Here is a 21,627-nt window from a genome sequence, read left to right on the forward strand (position 1 = left end):
AGACCCAGGGAGAGGGGAGCAGAGACCCAGAGAGAGTAGGACAGAGACCCAGAGAGAGGGGGACAGGGACCCAGAGAGGGAAGGGGACAGAGACCCAGGGAGAGAGGCAAACCCCTGAGAAAAAAGTCAGAGACCAGGAGAAGGATACTGGGGGTGGGGAACTGAGCCACGGTCGGGGGAGAGGAGACTGAGGCTTAAAGAGAAGAGGGGCAAAGACTCAGAAGGGGACAGATTCAGAGAACAATGGGACAGAGCCCCAGAAGGAGCCCGGAGACTTAGAAAAGAGGGACCAGATTCTCCGAGGGATGAGGGCAGAGACGGGGGAACAAATGCTCAGAGAAAGGGGAGACAAAGGGACACCAAGAGACACAGAGACGGGAGCGGGGGTGGGTGGGAGGGATACGAACCAGCCGCGGCACCTGCAGAGGGAGGCGGCGGGTCAGGGCCGGTGCCGCGCGGCCGCCCGCAGCCCCTGACCCGCCCCCTCCGCTCCCACAGGCACCGCCTCCTCCCGCCGCAGCCCCCGCCGCAGCCGCTGGCCCCGCCCCAGCCCCTGCGCCTGCGCCCTGCCGCCGGTGTCAAGGCCGGCCCAGGGGGCGGGGCCGGGCCCGCTCCGGGGTGGTCCGCCTAGCTCTGGCCCCGCCCCTCTATTAGCTCCGCCCCAACCCTCCATCTGTCCCCTCCCACCAGAATTCTCTGACACCTAGCCCCGCCCCATTTCCCATTGGCCCCGCCTACTGTCTCAGCCTACACTGTGACTCCAGGCGCTTTGGCGTCTCCCCTCCGCCTGTGTTCGGGTTCCCTCCATCCCTTGGTCCTCCTGTCTGTAGTCTGCTGTTTCCCTCACCAGTTGGAAGTTCTCGCCCCGCCCTCCAAGACCCCGCTGACACTTAGGGCTCTCTCCCAGGTCCTCTGGCCCCCAAGACTCCCAGGCTGGTAGCGTTGTACTCTTTACAGGTCTCACCTTTCTCTTAGCGGCCCCGTCTCCCATTCCTCTACCCTCTCTTAGCCCTGCCCCGCCCCCGCCTGGCCTGGTTACTTTCAAGCCCCTTAAAGCCCCGTCTCGCCTTCCCACAGCCCGTTCAAAACATTTTCTACCATTCGTAGACCCCACCCCCCATCCTCAGTCCGGCGCCTTTCAACCTGACACTCCCCGTCTAAGCTGACCTAGTTTGCAGCCCCGCCCCGCCCCTTTACCTCGCCCCCTCCCTCAGTCCTATCCAGACGCTGTCAGGTTTCCAGGCCTCGCTCATCTCCGCCCCTTCTCACTGGGTCTCAGTCCTTGTTCCCCTTGCCCTGTCCCCTTTCAGGCCAGCCTAGGGCCACTTCGCGTGGAAGTGCTCTCCACGCTCCCTTTCCAGTTCCCGCCCTCGTTCGGTCCCGCCCCTTCACTCTCCCAGCCCAATCAGGTCTGTTTCTACTTTTTCCGACCCCGCTTTTTCTTAAGATCCTCCTGCCTCTTCCAAGCAATGTTAGGAGCCCAACCCGACCGTCTCCATCTGCCCCTCCCCAGCAGGGCCTGTGTGCGGGCTCTTTAGGTCCGGGCCCGCGATCCTTCTCTGGCCAATCAGGGCGGCCTCCCCCCCTTGTGGCCCCGCCCATCCCTCTGTCACAGCCACTCAGGCCTCTGTAAATAGCGTAGACTTGTCCCCTTCCTCTGCCTCGCCCCCCCTTTTTGTTCAGTTCAATCAGATCTCTTTCTTACATCCAGCCCCGCCTCCTCTGTTCTCCTTGTGCTGCCAAGCCAGCCAACGTTAGCGGCCCATCCCGCCTCCTTTAACACCTTTTCCCGCCCCGCTCCTGCTCTCGCAAAGATCCAATCGGTCCGTTTCATCTGCGGCCCCGCCCCGTCCAGCTAGGCTGCCTTAGAGTCCCCGCCCTTCTCCCGGCTTCAGCCCCGCCCCGCCTCCCCGCAGCCCAATCAGCTTGGGTCCTCCCCCACCGCGGCCCCGCCCCCTCAATCCATCGCCTCCTCCCACCCAATCACGTCTGTCTCTCCCCCTGCGGCCCCGCCCCCCAGACGCCCCGCCCCTCCAGCCCCGCCCCCCGTCCAATGCTGAGCTCAGTCTGCGTCTCGTCCTTCCGCGGGCGCCAGGGGGCCAGCAAGCAGCAGCCGGCGCCTCCGCCGCAGCCGCCCGAGTCCCCGCCGCCGCTGTCCCCGCCGCCGCCACCGCCGCCGCTGCAGCAGCAGCAGCAGCAGCAGCCTGCGCAGCCCGGCCCCGCCGCGTCCCCGGCGGGCCCCCCGGCACCCCGCGGGCCCGGGGGCCGGCGCGCCGAGCCATGCCCCGGGCTGCCGGCGGCGGCCATGGGGCGGCACGGCGGCGGCGGTGGCGACAGCGGCAAGATCGTGATCAACGTGGGCGGCGTGCGCCATGAGACGTACCGCTCGACGCTGCGCACCCTGCCGGGGACGCGGCTGGCCGGCCTGACGGAGCCCGAGGCGGCGGCGCGCTTCGACTACGACCCGGGCGCCGACGAGTTCTTCTTCGACCGGCACCCGGGCGTCTTCGCCTACGTGCTCAACTACTACCGCACCGGCAAGCTGCACTGCCCGGCCGACGTGTGCGGGCCGCTCTTCGAGGAGGAGCTCGGCTTCTGGGGCATCGACGAGACCGACGTGGAGGCCTGCTGCTGGATGACCTACCGGCAGCACCGCGACGCCGAGGAGGCGCTCGACTCCTTCGAGGCGCCCGACCCCGCCGGCGCCGCCAACGCCGCCAACGCCGCGGGCGCCCACGACGCGGGCCTGGACGACGAGGCGGGCGCGGGCGGCGGCGGCCTGGACGGCGCGGGCGGCGAGCTCAAGCGCCTCTGCTTCCAGGACGCGGGCGGCGGCGCCGGGGGGCCGCCAGGGGGCGCGGGCGGCGCGGGCGGCACGTGGTGGCGCCGCTGGCAGCCCCGCGTGTGGGCGCTCTTCGAGGACCCCTACTCGTCGCGGGCCGCCAGGGTGAGCGCGCTCTCGGAGCCACCCCCCCCATCCCCTTCCCCTCTCCAGGCGCCCCCATCTCAAGCCTCAGAACCCCATAGCCCGTCCCACCCCCTCCTGGTCTCTCTTTCTCGGCCTGCCCGTCTCTTAGAAGCCTCTTCCCGCAACCCCGAGTCTCCCGCACGCCTCTGAACACGCCCCCCTCTCCCGGCCGTGCCCAGATCCTCAGAAGACGTGTCTCCAACATTCAGAATCCCCCAGACTCCTCCAAACCCCATCCCACTTCTCTAAGCCGCCCTACACCCTTAGAAACTTCCTCCCCGACCGTGATATTTCGGGGTTCCTCTGAACAACCCCGCCCCTGCCTTTCCTGAACCCCTCTGAGACCCTCCGAAGACCTTACCCCAACCCTCAGAGTCCTCCAAACCTCTTTTCACCTCCCCTGGCTACCCCTCGGATCCTCTCCCCAGCCCTCAGTTTCTTGGAGCATCTCCAGAGTCAGAAGACACCCCTTCCTAACCCGCAAAGCGTTCCAGGCCTGCAAACGCTGCCCCCCCTTTCCCCGCCCCCTGCAGACCCTCTGAAGCCCCTGTCTCCAGCCCTCAGTCTCTCAGGCTCTCCCGACCCTCCCTGGCTCTCCCTCTGCCCGTCTCCCCGCCTCCTCCGTCTCTCTATCCAAGCTTGAGTCTCCTGGCTATTTTTGAACTCCCCTGCTTGTTCTGCCCCCAAAGTCTCCGAAGACGCCCCACCCCACTCTCAGAGTCTCCTGAACTGCCTCGAACCTCCAGACCACTTGCTCTGGCTGGGACAGTTCCAGCTCCCCCCTCACTGTGACCCTGAGTCTCCGGGCATCTTCCCTCCTGGGACCCTCCAGCCCCTCTCTGTGTTCACAGCCCTTCCTGCATCCTCCACGCCGACTCTCATCCCAAGGATTTTCCCCATAAAGCTCCAGACTTCCCCCAAGCCTTTCACACTCCTCCTCAATGTCTCCAGAAGAGTCCTGAGCCCCCATAATATGCCTTTCCTCTCCAGAACCTCCCATATGTCCTCCAGAATTGCTTCTCCCTCATCCACAGATTCCCCCCGCTTCTCCCTTCCATCGTTTACCCTGCACAGCCCACTTTCCCTCTCTGGGGTCCCTCCCCCCTTACCCCCGGAGCCTCCTGGTCAGTCAATGACTTTCTCTTCTGCTCCACAACTTTGCCTGACCTCAATCCTTGGGACCCTTCTCAGGGTATCAGCCCTAAAACTTCTCAAAATAGCTCCCAGTTCTTTCTACCCTGCCTTGGTCTTCTTCCCTCCTCCCTCCCCCCCAGCCCTGCTGCCTCCCCCTTTCCCAAGCCGCACCCCCCTCCAGTCCAAAGTCCAAGACTGGGCCCCTCAGCCCCCACCCCAACCAGAGAGCCCACGCTCCAGCCTCAACTTCCCTCCAGCCTTATCTCCCTCGAAATTTTCCCCAAAGCTCCCTTCATCCACCCCCCCCCCCAAAACTTTCCCCAAACATCTGTAACTTGCCGGGCTCTATGGCCACCCTCCCCCTGGCTCTCCCTCGAACCTCTTCCTCCTCCTAACTTCCTCCCTGTTTTGGAAGAGAGGAGGACAGTTCAGAACGGGGCGGGGGGGGGGGGGGGGGGGGGGAATTAGAAAGACGGGGAAAGGGCAGAGACGCCAGGCCCCCTCCTAGCCTCCTGGGGACCTAACTCCCGGAGGAGCCGGGCCGGCCCCCTCCCCCCCCACCGTGCCGTGTCCTGGGCCGGGAAGGACGCGGAGCCGCAGTGCCGCATTCGCGCCGGGGGAGGGAGCCGGGGGGAGGGGGGCCCGGAGGCACCGCATAAAGTTTGGTCCTCGGGAAGAGCTGAGTTGGCGAGATTTGGGGTTGGGCGGGGGGAGGTGGGGTAGAGGAGGCGCGGAAGGGACATGGCCCTAGATGCCCCCTCCGGCCTCTGAGTGGCCCTCCTCCCCATGGCCTGGGGCGCCCTTCCTTCTTGTGACCCCATTGAAGGGTGCTGAGGTGAGGCTAGGGGTCCGGGACAGCTACGGGATTCACTCGTTTACTCTACAAATGTTTTCTGAGTGTCCACGGCGGGCCAAGCACTTTCCAGCCTCCAACTTAGCTTGAGAGAGTTGGGAGCTGAGGCCACTGCAACGTGGAGGGTCCGGCCTCGCCTTCCCCTCGGTCCCCTCCCCATAATCTCTCCTTTCCTTCTTACAGGGACTCCGTGCCCTCCTACCCCTCCTGCTTTTGAACATCTCTGGGCGAGGGGTTAAACCAGTCCCGACGCCGTCCAGCCTCTACAGCTGCGCACTGCGGCGGGTGCCCACCTCCCCTCCCGTGCCCTGGGAGGGAAGGAGTTAATGGAGCTGCTGGCCCGCGGCCTCCGGGCGGTGGAGCCGCGGCTGCGCGCTGCCGGCTCGGCTCCGGCCGGGAAGGGGTTAAGACGGCGCCCGGCCGCTGCGGCTGCGCACTGCGGCGGGGGAGCTGTCCGCGGTGCTGGCCGCCGCGCCCCGCCCCCCGGCCCGGCCGGCCCGCCCCCACTGCGGTGCCGCAGCCCGCGCCGCGCGCCCTGCTCCGAGCGGGCGGGGGAGCACCGGGCATGCGCCCTGTGGCGGCCTTTGGCCCCTTAACCACTGCGGGAGAACCCCGGGGGGGGGGGGGGGGGGGCGGGGCGGAGAGGGCCAGCGCTGACCCTCAGCCCGCCCCCAAGGCCTAGGGTCCTCTCTGCAACCTGACCCTAGCCCCCTCTCTTCTCTGCGCCCCAGGCCCTCCCTCCTCCTCTCCCCATCTGATAAAGCCTGCTTTTTACGGGACACCCATCCCTTTCCCTCTCTAAGAACTAAGCTCACTTCTTCCTCCTCCCCTCTATTTGGGAAAGCCCACTATCATCTCTAGGGGCCTGACCCCTCCCCTTCCTTCTCCAAGATCTTGACCCCGCCCCCTCTCCTCCTCAAGGCTTTCCTCAAAGCCTCACCATTGTGTAGCAGGACTCTGATGGGTCCCCAACCTGAAATGACTTAGGCACCCTCCCACCCCCAATGCTCTGCACCTCCGACAAGCCCCCTCACCTTTCTTTGGCGCTAGCCCTGCCCTCTCCCCCAACACCCAGGTTCCCGGCCCCCACTTCCTCCCGAAGAGCCATAAACCCCACGTCCCCTTATCTCCATAGGCTTTCCTAGGGAGTCAGTCTGGACTCCTCACTTCCTTGCTCCTCCCGGGCTTTAGCACCCCTCGGGCCCTCTGCGGTTCCACTTTCCTGCCCTGTGCTCTCAGGGTGAGGGCCTCACCCAGCCTTCTCCCTTTTCTGAGGCCCGGACATAGGTACCAAGGTCCTTAAACCTTGGCCCCTTGACCTTGCCCCCCACTAAGAGGCCCCCATATCCTAATAAGAGCTCGCACCTTCTTACTAAGTTCCTGACACTGAGCCAAGCACTGTTTTTGGAGCCAGACCCTTTGTATACTAATATAATTTAATCCTCCCAATAACCCTGTAAAAAACTTGAGGTTCAGAAAACTTCATCTCCTGGCCCAAGTTAGGCAGGGGGAAAGCCGGATCCAAACCCAGCCTTTCTTACTCTTCACCGCCTCAGGATTCTGCCTCCCTGCCCACCTTCCCTTCCCCCTCCCTCAGCTCCAAAGCCCCTGAGACACAGAGGGGGTGTGATCTTAGTCTCCCCAACCCCATCCCCAGCCCACATCCCCGTGGCAGAACCCTTGGACCTGGCCAGAGAGCCCTGAGACAGGACACAGGGAACAGGAGGGTGAGGGGGAGGCGGTGTAAGAGACAGCAACTGTGGGCCAGAAATTGCAGTTTCCAGGAGAGCAGTTGGCCATCTGCTACCACTGCTGGGGCCAGCTCCTCTCTCGAGCTGGGGGAGAGCAGCCTCTGGTCCTTTCCCTCTCCTATCGCGAGTTTTAGATGGGAAATAAGATGCAGGAAGTGATGAAGGCATGGAATTGGGATGCTGAGATTCCCTGGGATTTTTGGGCTGGGAGAGTGGCCCCTAGGAGGGTCTTTTGGAGACGGCTAGTGGACCAGATGCCTGGGTCACCTTTTGCCCTCTCTCCCGCCCTGCCCCACAGTACGTGGCCTTCGCCTCACTCTTATTCATCCTAATCTCCATCACCACCTTCTGCCTGGAGACCCACGAGGGCTTCATCCATATCAGCAACAAGACGGTGACACAGGCCTCCCCGATCCCGGGGGCTCCGCCGGAGAACATCACCAACGTGGAGGTGGAGACGGAGCCCTTCCTGACCTACGTGGAGGGCGTGTGCGTGGTCTGGTTCACCTTCGAGTTCCTCATGCGCATCACCTTCTGTCCGGACAAGGTGGAATTTCTCAAGAGCAGCCTCAACATCATCGACTGCGTTGCCATCCTGCCCTTTTATCTCGAGGTGGGCCTCTCGGGCCTCAGCTCCAAGGCCGCCAAAGACGTGCTGGGCTTCCTGCGGGTGGTCCGCTTCGTCCGAATCCTGCGCATCTTCAAGCTCACGCGCCACTTTGTGGGGCTGCGCGTGCTGGGCCACACGCTCCGCGCCAGCACCAATGAGTTCCTGCTGCTCATCATCTTCCTGGCGCTGGGGGTGCTCATCTTCGCCACCATGATCTACTATGCCGAGCGCATTGGCGCCGACCCCGATGACATCCTGGGCTCCAACCATACCTACTTCAAGAACATCCCCATCGGCTTCTGGTGGGCCGTGGTCACCATGACGACCCTCGGCTATGGAGACATGTACCCCAAGACGTGGTCGGGGATGCTGGTGGGGGCGCTGTGTGCCCTGGCGGGGGTGCTGACCATCGCCATGCCCGTGCCCGTCATTGTCAACAACTTTGGCATGTACTATTCGCTGGCCATGGCCAAGCAGAAGCTGCCTAAGAAGAAGAACAAACACATTCCCCGGCCCCCGCAGCCCGGCTCGCCGAACTACTGCAAGCCCGACCCACCCCCACCGCCCCCGCCCCACCCTCACCACGGCAGCGGCGGCATCAGCCCCCCGCCACCCATCACACCGCCCTCCATGGGGGTGACTGTGGCCGGGGCCTACCCGCCGGGGCCCCACACGCACCCCGGGCTGCTCAGGGGGGGAGCGGGTGGGCTGGGGATCATGGGGCTGCCTCCTCTGCCGGCCCCTGGGGAGCCTTGCCCGTTGGCTCAGGAGGAAGTGATTGAGATCAACCGGGCAGGTGAGGAGGGGGCGCGAGGGGCGGCGGGGGGCTGGGGTTGTGCCAGGCAGAGACTCATGGGAGGAGGTGGGGAGGTTTGGCCGGTGGAGGGAGGGGAGGAAAGAGTTTGTTGCTGAGGCTTAAGAGAGACGGGATGGTCAGCAACTGAGAGGAAAGAAAAGTAAACAGCCGTCAAGGAAGACAAAGAAGAGGCACAGAAATAGTGACAGAGATTTTGTGTGAAAGAGACAGGTTTTGGAAGAGACAGGTGTAGCCAAGGTGTTCGGGGGGACCAGGGAGGCAGAGGAATGAGCCATCCGGAGACATACACACCGGGAGAGAGGCTCGCCCGTGTGAGCCATGGGCTGGCCAGACACACAGGCCAAGAGGCAGGTGCAGCATCTCAGGAAAAGAGAGTCTAAAGGTGACAGAGTCTGAGACCAAGAGATTGTCACTGAGAAGAGAGGGAGAGAGGACAGAGATGGAGGGCGGGGTGGGGGGTTGGCGGCAGAGAGTTCAGGTTCTAATAGCAGCGAGACGGAGAGAAGAGACAAGACTTAAAAACCAGGAGCTGGAGAGTGGCCCAGAGGGCAGAGCCGCCACGTGAGAGGAAGGTGACTTGGGACCCAGGGCCCGGTCTCTGGTTCTGCAGGGAGGAGGCAGAGAGGGGCCTGAGAGGTGTCACCAAGAGGAAGAGGTGCAGTGAAGGAGATGAGGGGAGAAGGCAGTTGACTGGGCCTGTCTGTGCCCCCGGGGGGTCTGTGCCTCAGCTGCTGTGATTGGGGTGTCAGTCCTGGAGGAGGGAGAGGGTGGGGGGCCCCACCCCCATGACTTAAGTAGGTCAAGAAAGGGAGCTGGGCCTCCTGGCCCCCATCTTGCTCCCTCAGCCACTGACCCAGTTTCACACCAATTAAAAATAGCTCGAGTCAGAGCCTGGGGGACCCCCACCTCCCCCCTCCCTCATCTGTCACCTTCCCAACCCCTCCCCACTGTGCCCTTTCCAGCACCCAACACCCCTCCCTAAACAACCACCTCCCAGCCCGCTGCATCCCTCTAGCCATCTCTCCAAACCTACGCCAACCAACCCAACACCCTACCCCAGTCCTGCCCTTCCTAGCGCCCCACGCCCAGCCCGACCACCGCTTCCTAAGGCAATGCTCCCCCAGACCCACCTCCATCCATCACCGCCAGACCACCCTTCCCTTTTGTCCTTCCCAGCGGTCAACACCCACCACCAGTGACCAGCCCCACAACTCACCCACCATGCCCCCTACCCTGCTCCAGCTGAGCCTCTCTCCCGTTACCCCCTCCCCACGCCCTGCCCTTCTGTCACCTGTGTCCAGCACCCGGGCCCCCCACGCCCTTTCCTTCCTGATCTCGCCCTAGCTGTGAGTTCCCACACCTCACTCTCTCCTTTGTGTCTCTGTCTGACCCTGGGGACGCAGATCCCCGCCCCAACGGGGACCCAGCAGCAGCCGCGCTTGCCCACGAGGACTGTCCGGCCATCGACCAGCCCGCCATGTCCCCAGAAGACAAGAGCCCCATCACCCCCGGGAGCCGGGGCCGCTACAGCCGGGACCGAGCCTGCTTCCTCCTCACTGACTATGCCCCTTCCCCTGATGGCTCCATCCGGAAAGGTGAGGTGCCCTCCACTGGCCCCCCACCCTGGGACCCTCCCTCTGTCCCCCTCCCCCAGGGGAGGGGGAGAGAGGGGGATGGGGGAGGAGGTGCTGGACTTCCCTTCCCCCATCCCCTGGCCCCAAATTCCCTTCCCAGACCCCCTGCTCCAAGTTTCCTCACCACTGACCCTTCACCTGTCTTTATTCCATCTCCATTTCCCCCCACCCCACCCCGGACCCTCTGGCCTCTTCCCCTACCCCCAGCCACCGGTGCTACCCCACTGCCCCCCCCCAGACTGGCGTAAGCCAGGCCCCCCAAGCTTCTTGCCCGACCTCAACGCCAACGCTGCGGCCTGGATATCCCCCTAGTGGACGAACCCCCTACCCCCGGGGTAAGTAGCCCCCACCCTCTGACCCCCCCCCTCCCGACTAACTCCTCAAGAACATGCAGCCCCCACTGACCGAGACTCCTGCCCCCTCACCGTGAACGGCTCCATCCACTTAACCCCCAGCCCAGACACTGACCCCACACCTCCTGCCCAGGACTTGCCCTGCCCCTCACTAACCCACTCGAACTAACCACGTGCCTGACCCCCCCCCTCCCCGCCCTCACGACCGACCCCATCCTCACCCCCATCCGCATCTCTCTCCCTGCCTCCCCTCACCCCGGGTCTTTTTCATCCGATCAAGAAAACGGGGTGCACGCCCAGGACACCCTCCTGGGTGTAGGACAGGATGAGAAAGACCCAGCCACCCAGCCAGTCCCTTGTGAACGGGCCCCCGTGTCCCCAGCATGGTGTTAGGCACGGGGTTCAACAGTGAACAAAATCGACCCTCCCCGGAGCTCCCAGTTTGGAGGGAGAGGCAGAGAGACCTAGAAAGTCGCTCTCTGAGGCGACATATGCCGAAATGGAGGCGGCACAGGGACACGCAGGGGGAGGAACACACACGACTGCCGGGGTAGGAGGGAGGCGACAGCAAAGGCTTCCTGAGGGAGCCGATGCCAGAGTCATCCCAACCTGGAGTGAGGAAGTGACCTCTTTAGACAGCAGTGACCAGAGCGAGCGGCACAGGCAAAGCCAGGGAGCCTGGGACTGGTCGATGGGCGGGAGGCAGGAAGGCAGGCCGGGCTGAGGGGACCTTGTGCGGGGACCTGGGGACAGCGGGTCAGCTCTGGGGCCTGGTGGGGATGGACTAGAGTGGGGAGACTGGTGGTCAGGAGGCTGGGGCGAGGGTCCAGGGGGAGAAGCCGAGGCCTGGGTCAGGGCCGCGAGGATGGAGAGGAAGGGACGAGGCAGAGAGGGTCAGGGGTCAGGGGTCAGGAGGCACAGGGCTGGGGACTGGCCAGGGGGCGGTGAGGGGGGCCGAGTGAGGAGATGGTTCATAGATGAGTCGTTCAGCAAACACACCAAGCGCTTACCACATGCCAGGAGTTTAACAGAGCTTCTCGTATGTAATCCCCACAACAACCTCGCTCCATTCCTTCATTCCTTCATTGGCTCATTCCTTCGTCCTGCAGCTAATTACTGAGGGCACGGTCCCAGGCACTGGCCGTTTGGCGGGACACACAGTGGGAATCTGCTATCACAGTTGCCACTCTAGAGCATGGGTCGGCCTTACAGCCCAGGGGCCAAGTCTGTCGGCCAGCTGTTTTATAAATAAAGCTTTATTGGAACCCAGCCACTGTCCTGCTGCGGAAGAGTTGCGACAGACACCATGGGGCCCTCAGACCCCAGAATATTTACTATCTGGCCCTTTACAGGAAAAGTGTGCCACCCGCTGATTGGAGGAACCATAAAATAAGTAAAAAAAGAGAATGAGATAATTACTCTGGTCACTTCAGATAAAGGGGCCTGAGAGGGCCTTTTTGAGGTGACATGAAGCCTAAAAGGTAAAAAGGGCCAGCCAGGCAGAAGGGGCAGCAAGTGCAAAGGTCCTGAGGTACCGACGTGGGAGGAGCTTGGTTTGGTAAAGGAATAGCAAGGAGGGAAGTGTGGCTGAGCCGACTGGCCGAGGGGTGAGGGGTGCCAGGCAGAGTCTGGGGGAAGGATCGTGAGGGGGTTTTTGGCCATGATAAGAGGCAGGATTTTATCTGAAAAGCGCTGGGAAGCTACCTGAAGGAATTTGATCCATCTCTTAGTCATTCAACAAACATCTGTGGAATTTTCCTTAGAAATACAGATCCTAAAGAATCTCTGCCTTAGCGGGACTGGGAGCCTCCAGGGATGGCTCAGTCTAAACCCCCTTGTTGGACAGAAGTTCAGGGAGCAAACCCCAGGCCACAGAGCCAACGGGGATGAGAACCCAGGCTTCCAATCTCCCGGTCCAGAGGGGACTGTCTGGCTCTTCTTGTTCTGTCCCTCCATCTCTCCTTGTTGCAACCCCCCCCCATCATCCTTCATCCTCATCTCCTTACCACCTCCCCTCCCTGCTCCCACCCACCCCTCCCCCTGCTTGCACCCAGCCCTGTTACCACCCTTTGTCCCCCACCCCCAGGTCTGGATGGGCCCCCATGGAATCGGGGGTGGGGGGGTGGAGGGGGTGGGGGGGTGGAGGGGTAGAGGGAGTGGGGAGGATTTGGGAATGTAGGGGAGGGAGGCGTGGTCGGGGGGAGGTCTCTGCTTCTCTTGCCTCTGATGCCAAAATCCATTCATTGAACTCAAATAATGGCTGGAGCTGATGGGGCTGACTGAATCCTCTGCCCCGAGGTCCCGGATCCCTCCCGCCTCCTCCCTTCCTCTCTATCCTTCTTCCTCCGGGACCCACCCTCCACTGTTGTCCCCCTCCCTCCCTTTCCTCCTGGCCTGTCCCCCGTGCACCTCCCACCCCTCCCTTCTCCATCCTCCCTCCCCAGCCCTCTCCCTCCTCCTTTCCTTCGCCCCCCCCAGCCCCCCCCACCCCCGAAGCTCCTTCCATATTTGATGTCTCCGGCCGCCCCCATTTCACTGCTCCCCCTCCCCGGAGAACACCAGAGAGGAGGACGAGATCCCGGCGTTTCTCCGTTCCCCCAACCGTGAGGCTGTGTTGGGGGGTTCCCCCTGACCCCTCTCCCCCCGCCGTGACTCTGTGTATTTCTGTCCCCAGCTCTTGTCACCGCCTGAGGCCTCGCGAGACCCTCGGTCCCCCCCTGCCCCTTTCCCCCAGGTTAGCAATCGGGAATGGCTGGGAGGGGGTGTCCCCAAGATACTGGGCTTCCAACCCCCCCCCCCCCAGGCCCTCTCTCCTACGGTCAAGACGCCCTTGTGCAGACAGACCCCTGGGCGCTGCCTAGAAAAACCCTACAGGTGCCCCCAGACGCTGGCAGAACTCTTAAGACCCGCCAAGCTTTCCAGAGACCACCATGCTCCTCAGTCTTGGATCCCTTTGGGTCTCAAGACGCGTTTAGAACCTTCCCGTCAGAAGGCCCCCCATGTGAAGGCTTCTTGACCCTTTAAAGATGCCCCATGACAACTGCAGGTGAGCCTTGGCCCCCCCCCAGACTGCTCTGGGAGCTGTCCTCCGGCCCCCATGGGCCCTGCCCACTCGGATCCACCCAGCCCCTCACCTCAAGGCTCCCCCACCTGCTTTCCTCCTTCCTCCACATCGAGGCCGGCCGCACCCCCTCCCGCCGCGGCCCCGCGTGCCCCCCCCCCCCCCCCCCCCCCACCAGGCACCCCCCCCACCCCCCCCCCCCCCCATGCCCATGCCCGTGCTGGCACCATCCGCCTTGCTGCCCCCACCTTATTGCCTCAGATGAGAGGGCCAACGGGGGGGAGGGGGGTGGGGGGTGAGCTATGGTGGGGATGGGGTGGGGGAGGCCCCGGGGGTGCCACCCTGCCTCCTAACCCTGAATCTCTCCCCCCTCCCCATGTCTGAACCTTTCTCCTCGACGCCGACTGACTGATTTGTTCATCTCTCTCTCCATCTCCTTGGTCCGCCTCTGTCCATCTCTCTGCTTCTGTCCTTCTGTCTTTTGGTGTCTTGCTGTCTGTCTGTCTCTGTCTCCCTGGCTGTCTCGGTCTCTCGCGCTCCGGGTACCTCGTGCTCTCTCCCTCCTTCTCTTTCTGTCTCTTGCCTTTTCCTGTCTCTCTCTTTCTCCATCTCATATCCTCTGTCTGTTTCTCTCCTGCCGCTCTCTGTCTTGGGGTCTCTCTGTCTGTGGGACCCACCCCCCTGCCCCCCCTTCTCCATGCTCCCCCCCCCTTTTTTCCCCCCCCCCCCCCAGGTTACGAGAAATCCCGCAGCCTGAGCAGCATCGCGGGCCTCAGCGGGGTGTCCCTGCGCCTCGCGCCCCTTGCCACCCCCCCTGGCTCGCCCAGGGCCGCCCGCCGCGCTCCCCCAACCCTGCCCTCCATCCTCTAGCGCTCCCCTCCCCCCCGTGGGGGGACTCGGGGGTGACAGGGAAGAAGGTCAAAGGAGCTGGGGGGGGGGGAAAGGGTTTTTTTTAAAAAAATCAAAAAGTCATTAACAATATGCAACCGAGACGACGACGCCAGCAGACACCCCCGGGCCCCTCACCCCGACCTGGGCCCCCAGGATGGAGGGGGAGGAGCCAAAGCCCATCCTCCCCCTAATTCTCCGCACCCTCCCCAAAAAATAAAGCCTTCTCAGGTCTCCATGAGCCATAGGACACCCCCCTGCCATCCACTTGTGTAAATACGTCCAAATTATGCCAGTTACATTTTGGGGCACCTTCCCCCTACTCTGCATGCCTCCCCCAACCTGGACGCCACCCCCCCCAACTCCACCTCAGCAATAAGCCGCCAAGGGTTGCATGCCATGCATTTGAGGGAAGGGGCACTCTGGGGAGGGGGTGGGGACCTCGAGGGGGTCGTCGGGCTGGCCTTTAAGCCACAGGAGGGTCTCCCAGCCTCCCACCCTTCACCCCAGGAAGGCAACCCATCACGCATTGATTAAAGAAAAAAAAAAAAAAACTAGCAACAATGTGGGGGAAGGAGGAACATTCACTCAAAGCCAGAAACCAGAGCTGAACTCAGATGGCAGGAGCGGAGGCACGGAGGGGGTGGGGGTGGGGTGGGCTGCGGACAGCTGCTCCCTCAGCCTTTGGGAGGATCCCTCTGGTGAATTTCACCCTCTCATCCCCCCACCCCCATCCTCCACCCCCCAGGGATCTGCTCGCCTCTCTCCCCGCTGCATGGACTCAGACCTCCCATCTCAGAACTCCTGGGAGGATGTGGCCCCCAGCGCACAAAATTCCCCGACACCCCCTCCAGATTCCCGGGACGCGAGACCTGCTCCCGGAAGTCCCGAAACTGACCTTGGCGCCCCACATCCCCCAAAGCCCCACAGGCTCCTGGGATGGGTCCCCAAACCCCACTCCCCCCATTGCATCCCGGCCCCTCTTGCACCGCCTCCACTCCGCTCACTTCAGCCTTAGGGATGCTGCGAGTCCTTCCCACACTCGAACATTTCCTGGACACCCCCAAATCCTCAGGCCTGCCCGCCACCCCTCGGCATCCCCAACTCTCTGACATCAGACATCCACCTCAGGTTCCCCTGACGCTAGAATTTCCGAAAGGGGCCCAACCTGTCTACAATTCCAGGGAACCGGACCTTAAGGGGGCACCCCCTTTCTTATGCCGACCCCTGCGTCCCCCAAGAGCCCCTTCCCTTAAATGGTGCCCCAAAGGCCCCCTCTTCATGGACCCCAGAGTTTCCCAGAGGGTCCTATTTGCACCCCTGGTGATCGGCTAACTTTTTAGGCAGCGCGAGGACAAACATTTCTTTTAAAAGTTTTGTCTCGCGGTATTTTGCACAGAAGCCGGTAAGTCCACTTGCTGCTGCTGGGCCAGGACACCGTTTACTTAGGTTAGAAGTGTTTCCGTTTCAAGGAGAGGCTGTGCCCGAATGGAGGGACACTGGCATCTCAGAAGCTTGGGAAACGACGACCTATCCACCCGGGCTGCGACCCCAGCCGCCCTTCCCCGGCGTTCCCCGCCCCGCCCCGCCGGCGGGTGGGCAGTCACTGCTCACATCCCATCCTGGCTCAAGGATGCGCTACCTCCCCCAAGCCCGGAGACCACGCCGGTCCCACAATCCTTAGAGGACCCTCCCCTTTCGGAGCTGGGGGCCCACGGAATGAGCAACCTCCATCCCTCTGCTCCCATGGCCTCAGGAACCCCTCCACCCGAGGGTTGGGGTGGGGGGGTGTCACTGAGCACGATTTTTGATGCAACGATTCCTATGCAAGGGGCATTTTTGAGTCCCCCCCCCCATACTTCCATCGGCCCCTAAACCCTGTTGAATCGGGGGTGAGGGGTGGGGCGGGTTCTGGTGGGAGAGGGTGGGGCGGGGCAAAGGGCTAGGGGCTCCAGACACCAGGGTATGGGGGTGGGGACTGATTATATTGCCAAAGGGTTTAACTTCTTTCAAAAGCGCCCCTCTCCCCTTCTCCCGACCCTCGCGGAAGCCGAACGGTGCAGGGGAAGGGGGTGAGGATCTTTTCCACAAGGGTACGCACCTCTTCCCGACGTCTCCCCCCACCCTGCTCGCCAATCTGCCACACGTACCCAGCTTTTTAGTTCAGCTTTAAAAAAGAACCCCGATCATTAGAAACCTCTACAAAATGTGATCCCCCAAGTCGACAAACTAGTGTGGGATTCGGGGAGGGAAAGAGAGAGAGCTCAAGGGACAACTTGCAAGTCCCGCTCCCCTTTTCCCCCCGGCCGCCAGGGTGCCCGCAACTACACGCATGCGCTGCATGACGCGCTCCCCACACGCATGTCGCGCCCCTCCTGCGCGCCGGGAACGCACGGACCCGGGGCGGGGGTCGGGGCGATTGGGGAGGAAGGAATGGCGGGGGTCTTCCTGACTCAGCGGCTCCCCCCTCCCCAAGACACACACAGCAATAAGTTTCTCTCACTCCACTGTGGGCGGGGCGGGCCTGGCCTGTCGATGGGGGCGGGGGGGAGTGGCAGGGGGCGCTCTCAGGGATGGGGGCGGGTGTCCGGAGTCAGTCTGGGGAGGGGAGGTCTGCAAATCGTCCAACTCTGGTGCTAAGGGTGGGTCTTCTCGGCCCACCCCCAGGGCAGGGAGGGAGGGGTCGGCAGGCCCCTCCCCCAAGCCTCCCCCACGCCCACCCTGGGTGCATGAACCGCCCAACGCAGAAGCTGCCGCATGTCACCCCCCTCCCCAAAGAAGTGTCGTGCCCCCTTCCCACCCATCCTCTCACTCCCCACCAAAATAAAAGTTTCCTTTTCATTTAAAAGCCGCGTCCTGATTGTCTGCTGGGAAGGTCTCCGGATCAGGGCTAGGGGGGATTTGGGGGTTCAAGAGCAGGGGGTCGCATTAAACGGCAAAAGGGTGCACTTTGGGGGGCCGGACATCCCCTTGATCTCTGGCTCTCACCTTGTGATGGGGTGGGGGCGAGTGCCTGCCTCAGTTTCCCTCATGGTAAAAATGGGGATCCACATTCCTAACCAGAAAGTCTGCGAGGGCACGTGGGTAATATGAGCCCCTAGGTGAGGGTCACTAGTCCCCAGGAGAGGAGTGGACCTGGGTCCCCAGCGTGGCTCGTATTACCAACTCTGAAGCCAGACTGAGCGGGTTCAACCGCTTAGGAGCTGTGTGTCCTTGGGCAAGTCTCTCACTCTCTCTGGGCTCGTTCCCACCCCTCTAAAAGGGCGGGAGGGGTCATCTACTCATTCAGCAAATATACGAAAGCCCGCTATGTACCAGGCACTGCTCTAGGCGCTGGAAGGCGGTGAAATCCCTACCTCCAGGGGTTCACTAATGGGGAGGCTTGGAGCAAGGGACATCGCAGCTCTGAGCCTCAGTTTCCCCATCTGTATAATGGAGAGAATACTTTGGAGGGAGGCTGGGTAAGGCGCAAATGAGTTCTTTCGCACTGAATGCCGGGTGCACAGGAGGTCCCTCAACAGCTGCGACTGGAAAGAGCAGCCCACCCCACCCGAGCAGCCCATCCCACCCGCCGCCGCACGAGGCCCAGGAAGCCGGCGGCGCCCCCGCGCCGTCCCCCCCCCCGCCCCCCCCCCGCAGGAACACACACAGCCCCAGTGCCGTCCAGTCGGGGTTGGAGTTTATTTCTGCCAGAGCCTGGAGGCTGGGAGGGTCTGGGGGCCTCCTCTAGCCCCCGGGGGCGACTCCAACGACGTGTGATCGATCACACAGGAGCAACCAGAAGGGGGAGCGGGGCCTGGGGGGAGGGGGGAGGGCCCCTCATCCCGCCCCTCTGCGAGGGTCTAGCGCTGGCGGAGGCCGGGGCTCAGGCTGCTGTCGCTCAGCAGTCGGGTGGCCGAATGGTGAGAGACATCCGCAGAGGGAGGAGGAGGGGGAGACGGGGCAGAGGAAGCGGGAGGGGGACGAGGTGGGGGAGGGGAGCCATTCTCCCTTCCTAATAAAGAGCATTAACAACTGAAGGAAGGATGGGAACCCGGATGGAACCACAGCTTGCCAACGACACCCCAAATTCCTCCCAAGCGAGGGAGCCCCAGTCCTTGCCTCCCCGCTGGCCCGCTCCTCTGTGATTAGGGGTCCACGGGAGGTCTCGGGGACCCCCCCCCCCCCCCCCGGAGTGGGCTTGATAAGTGCTGGAGCGCCGGAGGGTGGCACCCTTTCCAAAGGGCGGGAAGCCAGGGGGCGAGCTCTGGGGCGGGCACCGCGGGGAGCGGGGAGGGAGGGGCCGGCGCCCGGGGGCAGCGCGCGATCACTGAGGCTGGGCCGCAGGCGGTCTGTCGGGCTCCTGGGGCGGCCCGGCCCCCGGCTCCGCGTCCTGCGCCTCCTCGTCCGACGCCACGCCCTCCTCCAGCCGGAAGACCTGGCGCACCGTGCGGGTGGTGAAGGTGAGGGGCGCGCGTCTGCGGGGAGGAGAGACCGGAGGTGCTGGTTAAACGAGCGGAGCAGAGAGGGAGGGGAGAGGGAGCTATGGAGAGAGAGGGAGAGGAAGGGGGGGGGGGGGGGGGGGTCGATGGAGGGGGAGAGCGCACGTGCGGGGTGACCCTACCGCAGCCGGTTCCTCAGGGTGTTCAACTCGCGGTTCATGGACTCCGAGGCCTCCGTGACATCCTCCAGCTCGTGCTGCAGCCTCCGGCGGACCGTCTGCGCCCGCGACGCCTCCTCCTCCGCCTCCTCCAGCTGCCGCTTCAGCTGCTTCACCCGAAGGTTCCCCTTCTCCACCTTGGCGCGAGCAGGGGGCCCCGGTCACGCCTCCGGGCGCAGTCCTCACCCCCGACACCCCACCGCGGCCCCCACGGCCCCACCCCTCCTGCCCCTGACTCCGCCCCATTTCCCTGCCTTCCGTCCACGCTTGGTTCCCTTCTCCCGCATCCTCTCGCCAGCATCCAGGCTGGCCTCAAATGTGAGGCTGTCTCTCGTTTTGCCTCAGAGGGGTCTTTCTATGCTCTTTCTATGTCTTTCCCCTGCTCAAAGCCCTCCCGTGGCTACTCAGTGCCCCTAGGACAAGGTCCCCGCCCCTCAGCCTGGCATTCCAGGCTCTGCAGGGTCGTCTTCCCATAAAACCACTGGCAAGACCATCTTCACCGAGATCCTCACAGACCCTGCCATCTCTCTTTCGAGGGAGGGGACACACGCCATCTTCCTCCCACCAAACACTCTGACCTCATTTCTTATCACTCACCCCCCTCCTCCCACCCCATTCTTCTCTCTAGCCAAACCGGTCTGCTTTTTGCTCCAAACTCAACAAGCTTATTTCCATACCCCAGGGCCTTTGCACCTGCTGTTCCCTCTGCCTGGCTCTTCCTCACCCTTCAGGTCTCAATTCAAGTGTCACCTCCTTAGAGAGGTCTTCGTGCCCCCCCCCCCCCCATCCTCTCTCTTCATTCTCTTTTTTCTTCATAGTTCTTGTCCCAATCTGTAGTTATCTTTGCTTGTTTGTAGGATTATTGTGCCTTTCTCTTCCTATGCTGAAAATGGGAGTTCTGTGAGAGCAGGGACCTTCTCTGTCTTGTTCACAGCCATATCTCCGATGCCTAGCACAGTGCCTGGCACACAGTGGGTGCTCAATAATTGTGGAATGAATGGCAAATAAAACACAGCTGAGCTTTTAAGGGCACAGTGACTCTATCTAGATTCAGACAGACCTGGGATCCGATCCAGGCTCTGTCTCTACTAACTGTGTGCCTTTGGTGCACAGTTTTAAAGTTCCCATTTCCTCACTTGTGAAATGGGGCTGGTGAGAGAATGCACACGTGTGGTTTCTAAAAAGCAGGTTAGCACAGTACTGGGGACACAGTAGCTGCTCAATAAATAAAAGCACAAACTCTGCAGCCGAGTGCCAGGGTTTGGATCCTGGCTCCATCTCTTAAGAGCTACATAGTTTCACCTTTCTGTGCCTCAGTTTACTCACCTGAATATGAGGGGAAAATAACAGTACTGACCTCGGCATTCTGATAAGAATTAAAAATACTGCACGTTATGTTTTTAGCGCAGTTCCTAGCACATACAAAGCACTCAGTAAACACTCTGTGTTGTTATTTCAGCCCTGGGCTAGCTTCTGGGTAGGGTTTAACGTCTTCCCTCTCCCTGCTGTGTCAGTTCCCCACCAGGGCCTTTCTTAGACTCCAGAATTTACCGGTCACAAGGTCACCAATTCCAGCTCTCAGCGGATGCGCCCAGCCCAGGGGAGGCATCTACACTCATTTCCACTCCAGCGCCTGCACGCTGCCTCTTATGATGGGAGCTCCTTGCCTCCGGAAGTGGCACGTGCTGTTTATGAGTCGGCCGTCCCACCTCCCACTGCTCCTCAGTGACATCGGCCGCTCACCTGATCCCGGAGCTGGTCGGCTGCCCTCCGCTCCTCCTCCACCTGGAGCACCACCTCTTTAAGCCTCTTCTCGGCCCTGCGCACCAGCTTGCCCGAGAGGATGCGCTCCCTGGAGAGAGGCGTGAAGGGGAGGACCGGGAGAGGTTCTCACGGGGTTCTCTCCCCACCCCCCCGGCCCTCATCCACTGGCCGCTGTCCTGTTCTTGGAGCGGCCTCTTCTCTCTTTCTCACCCCCGACTGGCTCCCACAGTCTGCTCAGGCCAGACGCTGGCACCCAGGCTCCCCACTCCAGGGCATGTCGTCCTTGGCTTCCACCAAGATGCCTGATGTTCTTAAAAGTGTCTCCATGTCTACAGCAGTTTTCCAGGTCCCACTAGGTCTGTCACACCAACTGCATTTCCTCCCCAGTCTCCTTCCTCTCAGGGAACTGACCCACTGACTACTAGTGCCCAGCTCAAATCACTGGGACTGTCATCACTCCTTCTCTCTCCTTTGCCCCCCCCCCCGCCTGGCAGTGCCCAAACCCTGTCCCATTGCTCCCTGAACTCTGTCCTGTCCCCTGCCACCCCCGTCTTCACAGCGCCAGCTCCCAGCTCAGGCCTCATCCTCTCCCACCTGACCATCACCCCTCCTGGCCTGTCCTTTCTCTCTCAACTTCCTTCTCTGGCTGTCTGTGTTCATGGAACTCTCTAGAAACCCAAAGCTCCATCCTCAACCACCTTTGCCATCTTCCCCCCTCTCGCTCACATGCTTTCCCCGGACAACCTCTGTGCCCCAGGTTCCCACGACCGTCAACAGCCTGGTGTCTGCTAAACCTGTGTCCCGAGCTCCAGCCTGGTTCAGCCCCCGCCTCAGCCGTCCACCAGACCCCGCACACCCCTCACGTTCCCCGCTGGGCTCAGCACCTTCTCCCTAACTCGCTTCTCGCCCCGCTTCCCCATGATCCGCCGAGATCTGCAGGTCAGACCCCCAGCCGTCCTCGCCTCCCCTCTCCCCTCAAATCCTTTCCCCACTGTCTCCTGAATTTCCCCATCCCTGTGGCCCCTGCTCCTCGGTCCTCTCCTGCATGGACCCTCCCACCCGGGGTGAAGTCCATGGGATGGGGCCCCTAGCGACGGGCAGTGCTCAGCAGCCAGCACTGGACAAGGCCGCCCCAGATGTGCTGAGAGGCGGGCC

At 62.6% G+C, this 21,627-nt stretch overlaps 2 protein-coding genes and 1 long non-coding RNA gene across 7 annotated transcripts in view; 1 reads left to right on the top strand and 2 right to left on the bottom strand.

Annotated features, from left to right (window-relative positions):
- Positions 1-1,144, bottom strand: part of LOC124251384 (uncharacterized) — a 3,847-nt gene extending 2,703 nt beyond the window's left edge. The window contains exon 1 of the long non-coding RNA XR_006891745.1: positions 408-1,144. This is a non-coding gene — a long non-coding RNA (uncharacterized LOC124251384). The remainder of the gene's footprint in view (positions 1-407) is intronic.
- An 809-nt stretch (positions 1,145-1,953) lies between these two features.
- KCNC3 (potassium voltage-gated channel subfamily C member 3) lies at positions 1,954-13,319 on the top strand. Its single transcript, XM_046684139.1, is given in 6 exon segments — positions 1,954-2,947; positions 7,005-8,112; positions 9,537-9,728; positions 9,975-9,994; positions 9,997-10,102; positions 12,795-13,319. Coding segments are annotated over 6 exon segments (2,337 nt in total). The 5' UTR covers positions 1,954-2,053; the 3' UTR covers positions 12,812-13,319.
- A 4,407-nt stretch (positions 13,320-17,726) lies between these two features.
- The window catches only part of MYH14 (myosin heavy chain 14), a 95,537-nt gene continuing 91,636 nt past the window's right edge, over positions 17,727-21,627 (bottom strand). For all 5 annotated transcript variants that reach the window (XM_046681727.1, XM_046681730.1, XM_046681728.1 and 2 more), the window contains exons 40-42: positions 20,452-20,560; positions 18,673-18,845; positions 17,727-18,526 (exon numbers count right to left, since the gene is read on the bottom strand). In XM_046681727.1, the coding sequence (XP_046537683.1) occupies positions 18,376-18,526; positions 18,673-18,845; positions 20,452-20,560 (433 nt within the window). In that variant the 3' untranslated portion in view covers positions 17,727-18,375. The remainder of the gene's footprint in view (positions 18,527-18,672; positions 18,846-20,451; positions 20,561-21,627) is intronic.

The sequence above is a fragment of the Equus quagga genome, chromosome 13, assembly GCF_021613505.1.
Source record: "Equus quagga isolate Etosha38 chromosome 13, UCLA_HA_Equagga_1.0, whole genome shotgun sequence".
Lineage (NCBI taxonomy): Eukaryota > Metazoa > Chordata > Mammalia > Perissodactyla > Equidae > Equus > Equus quagga.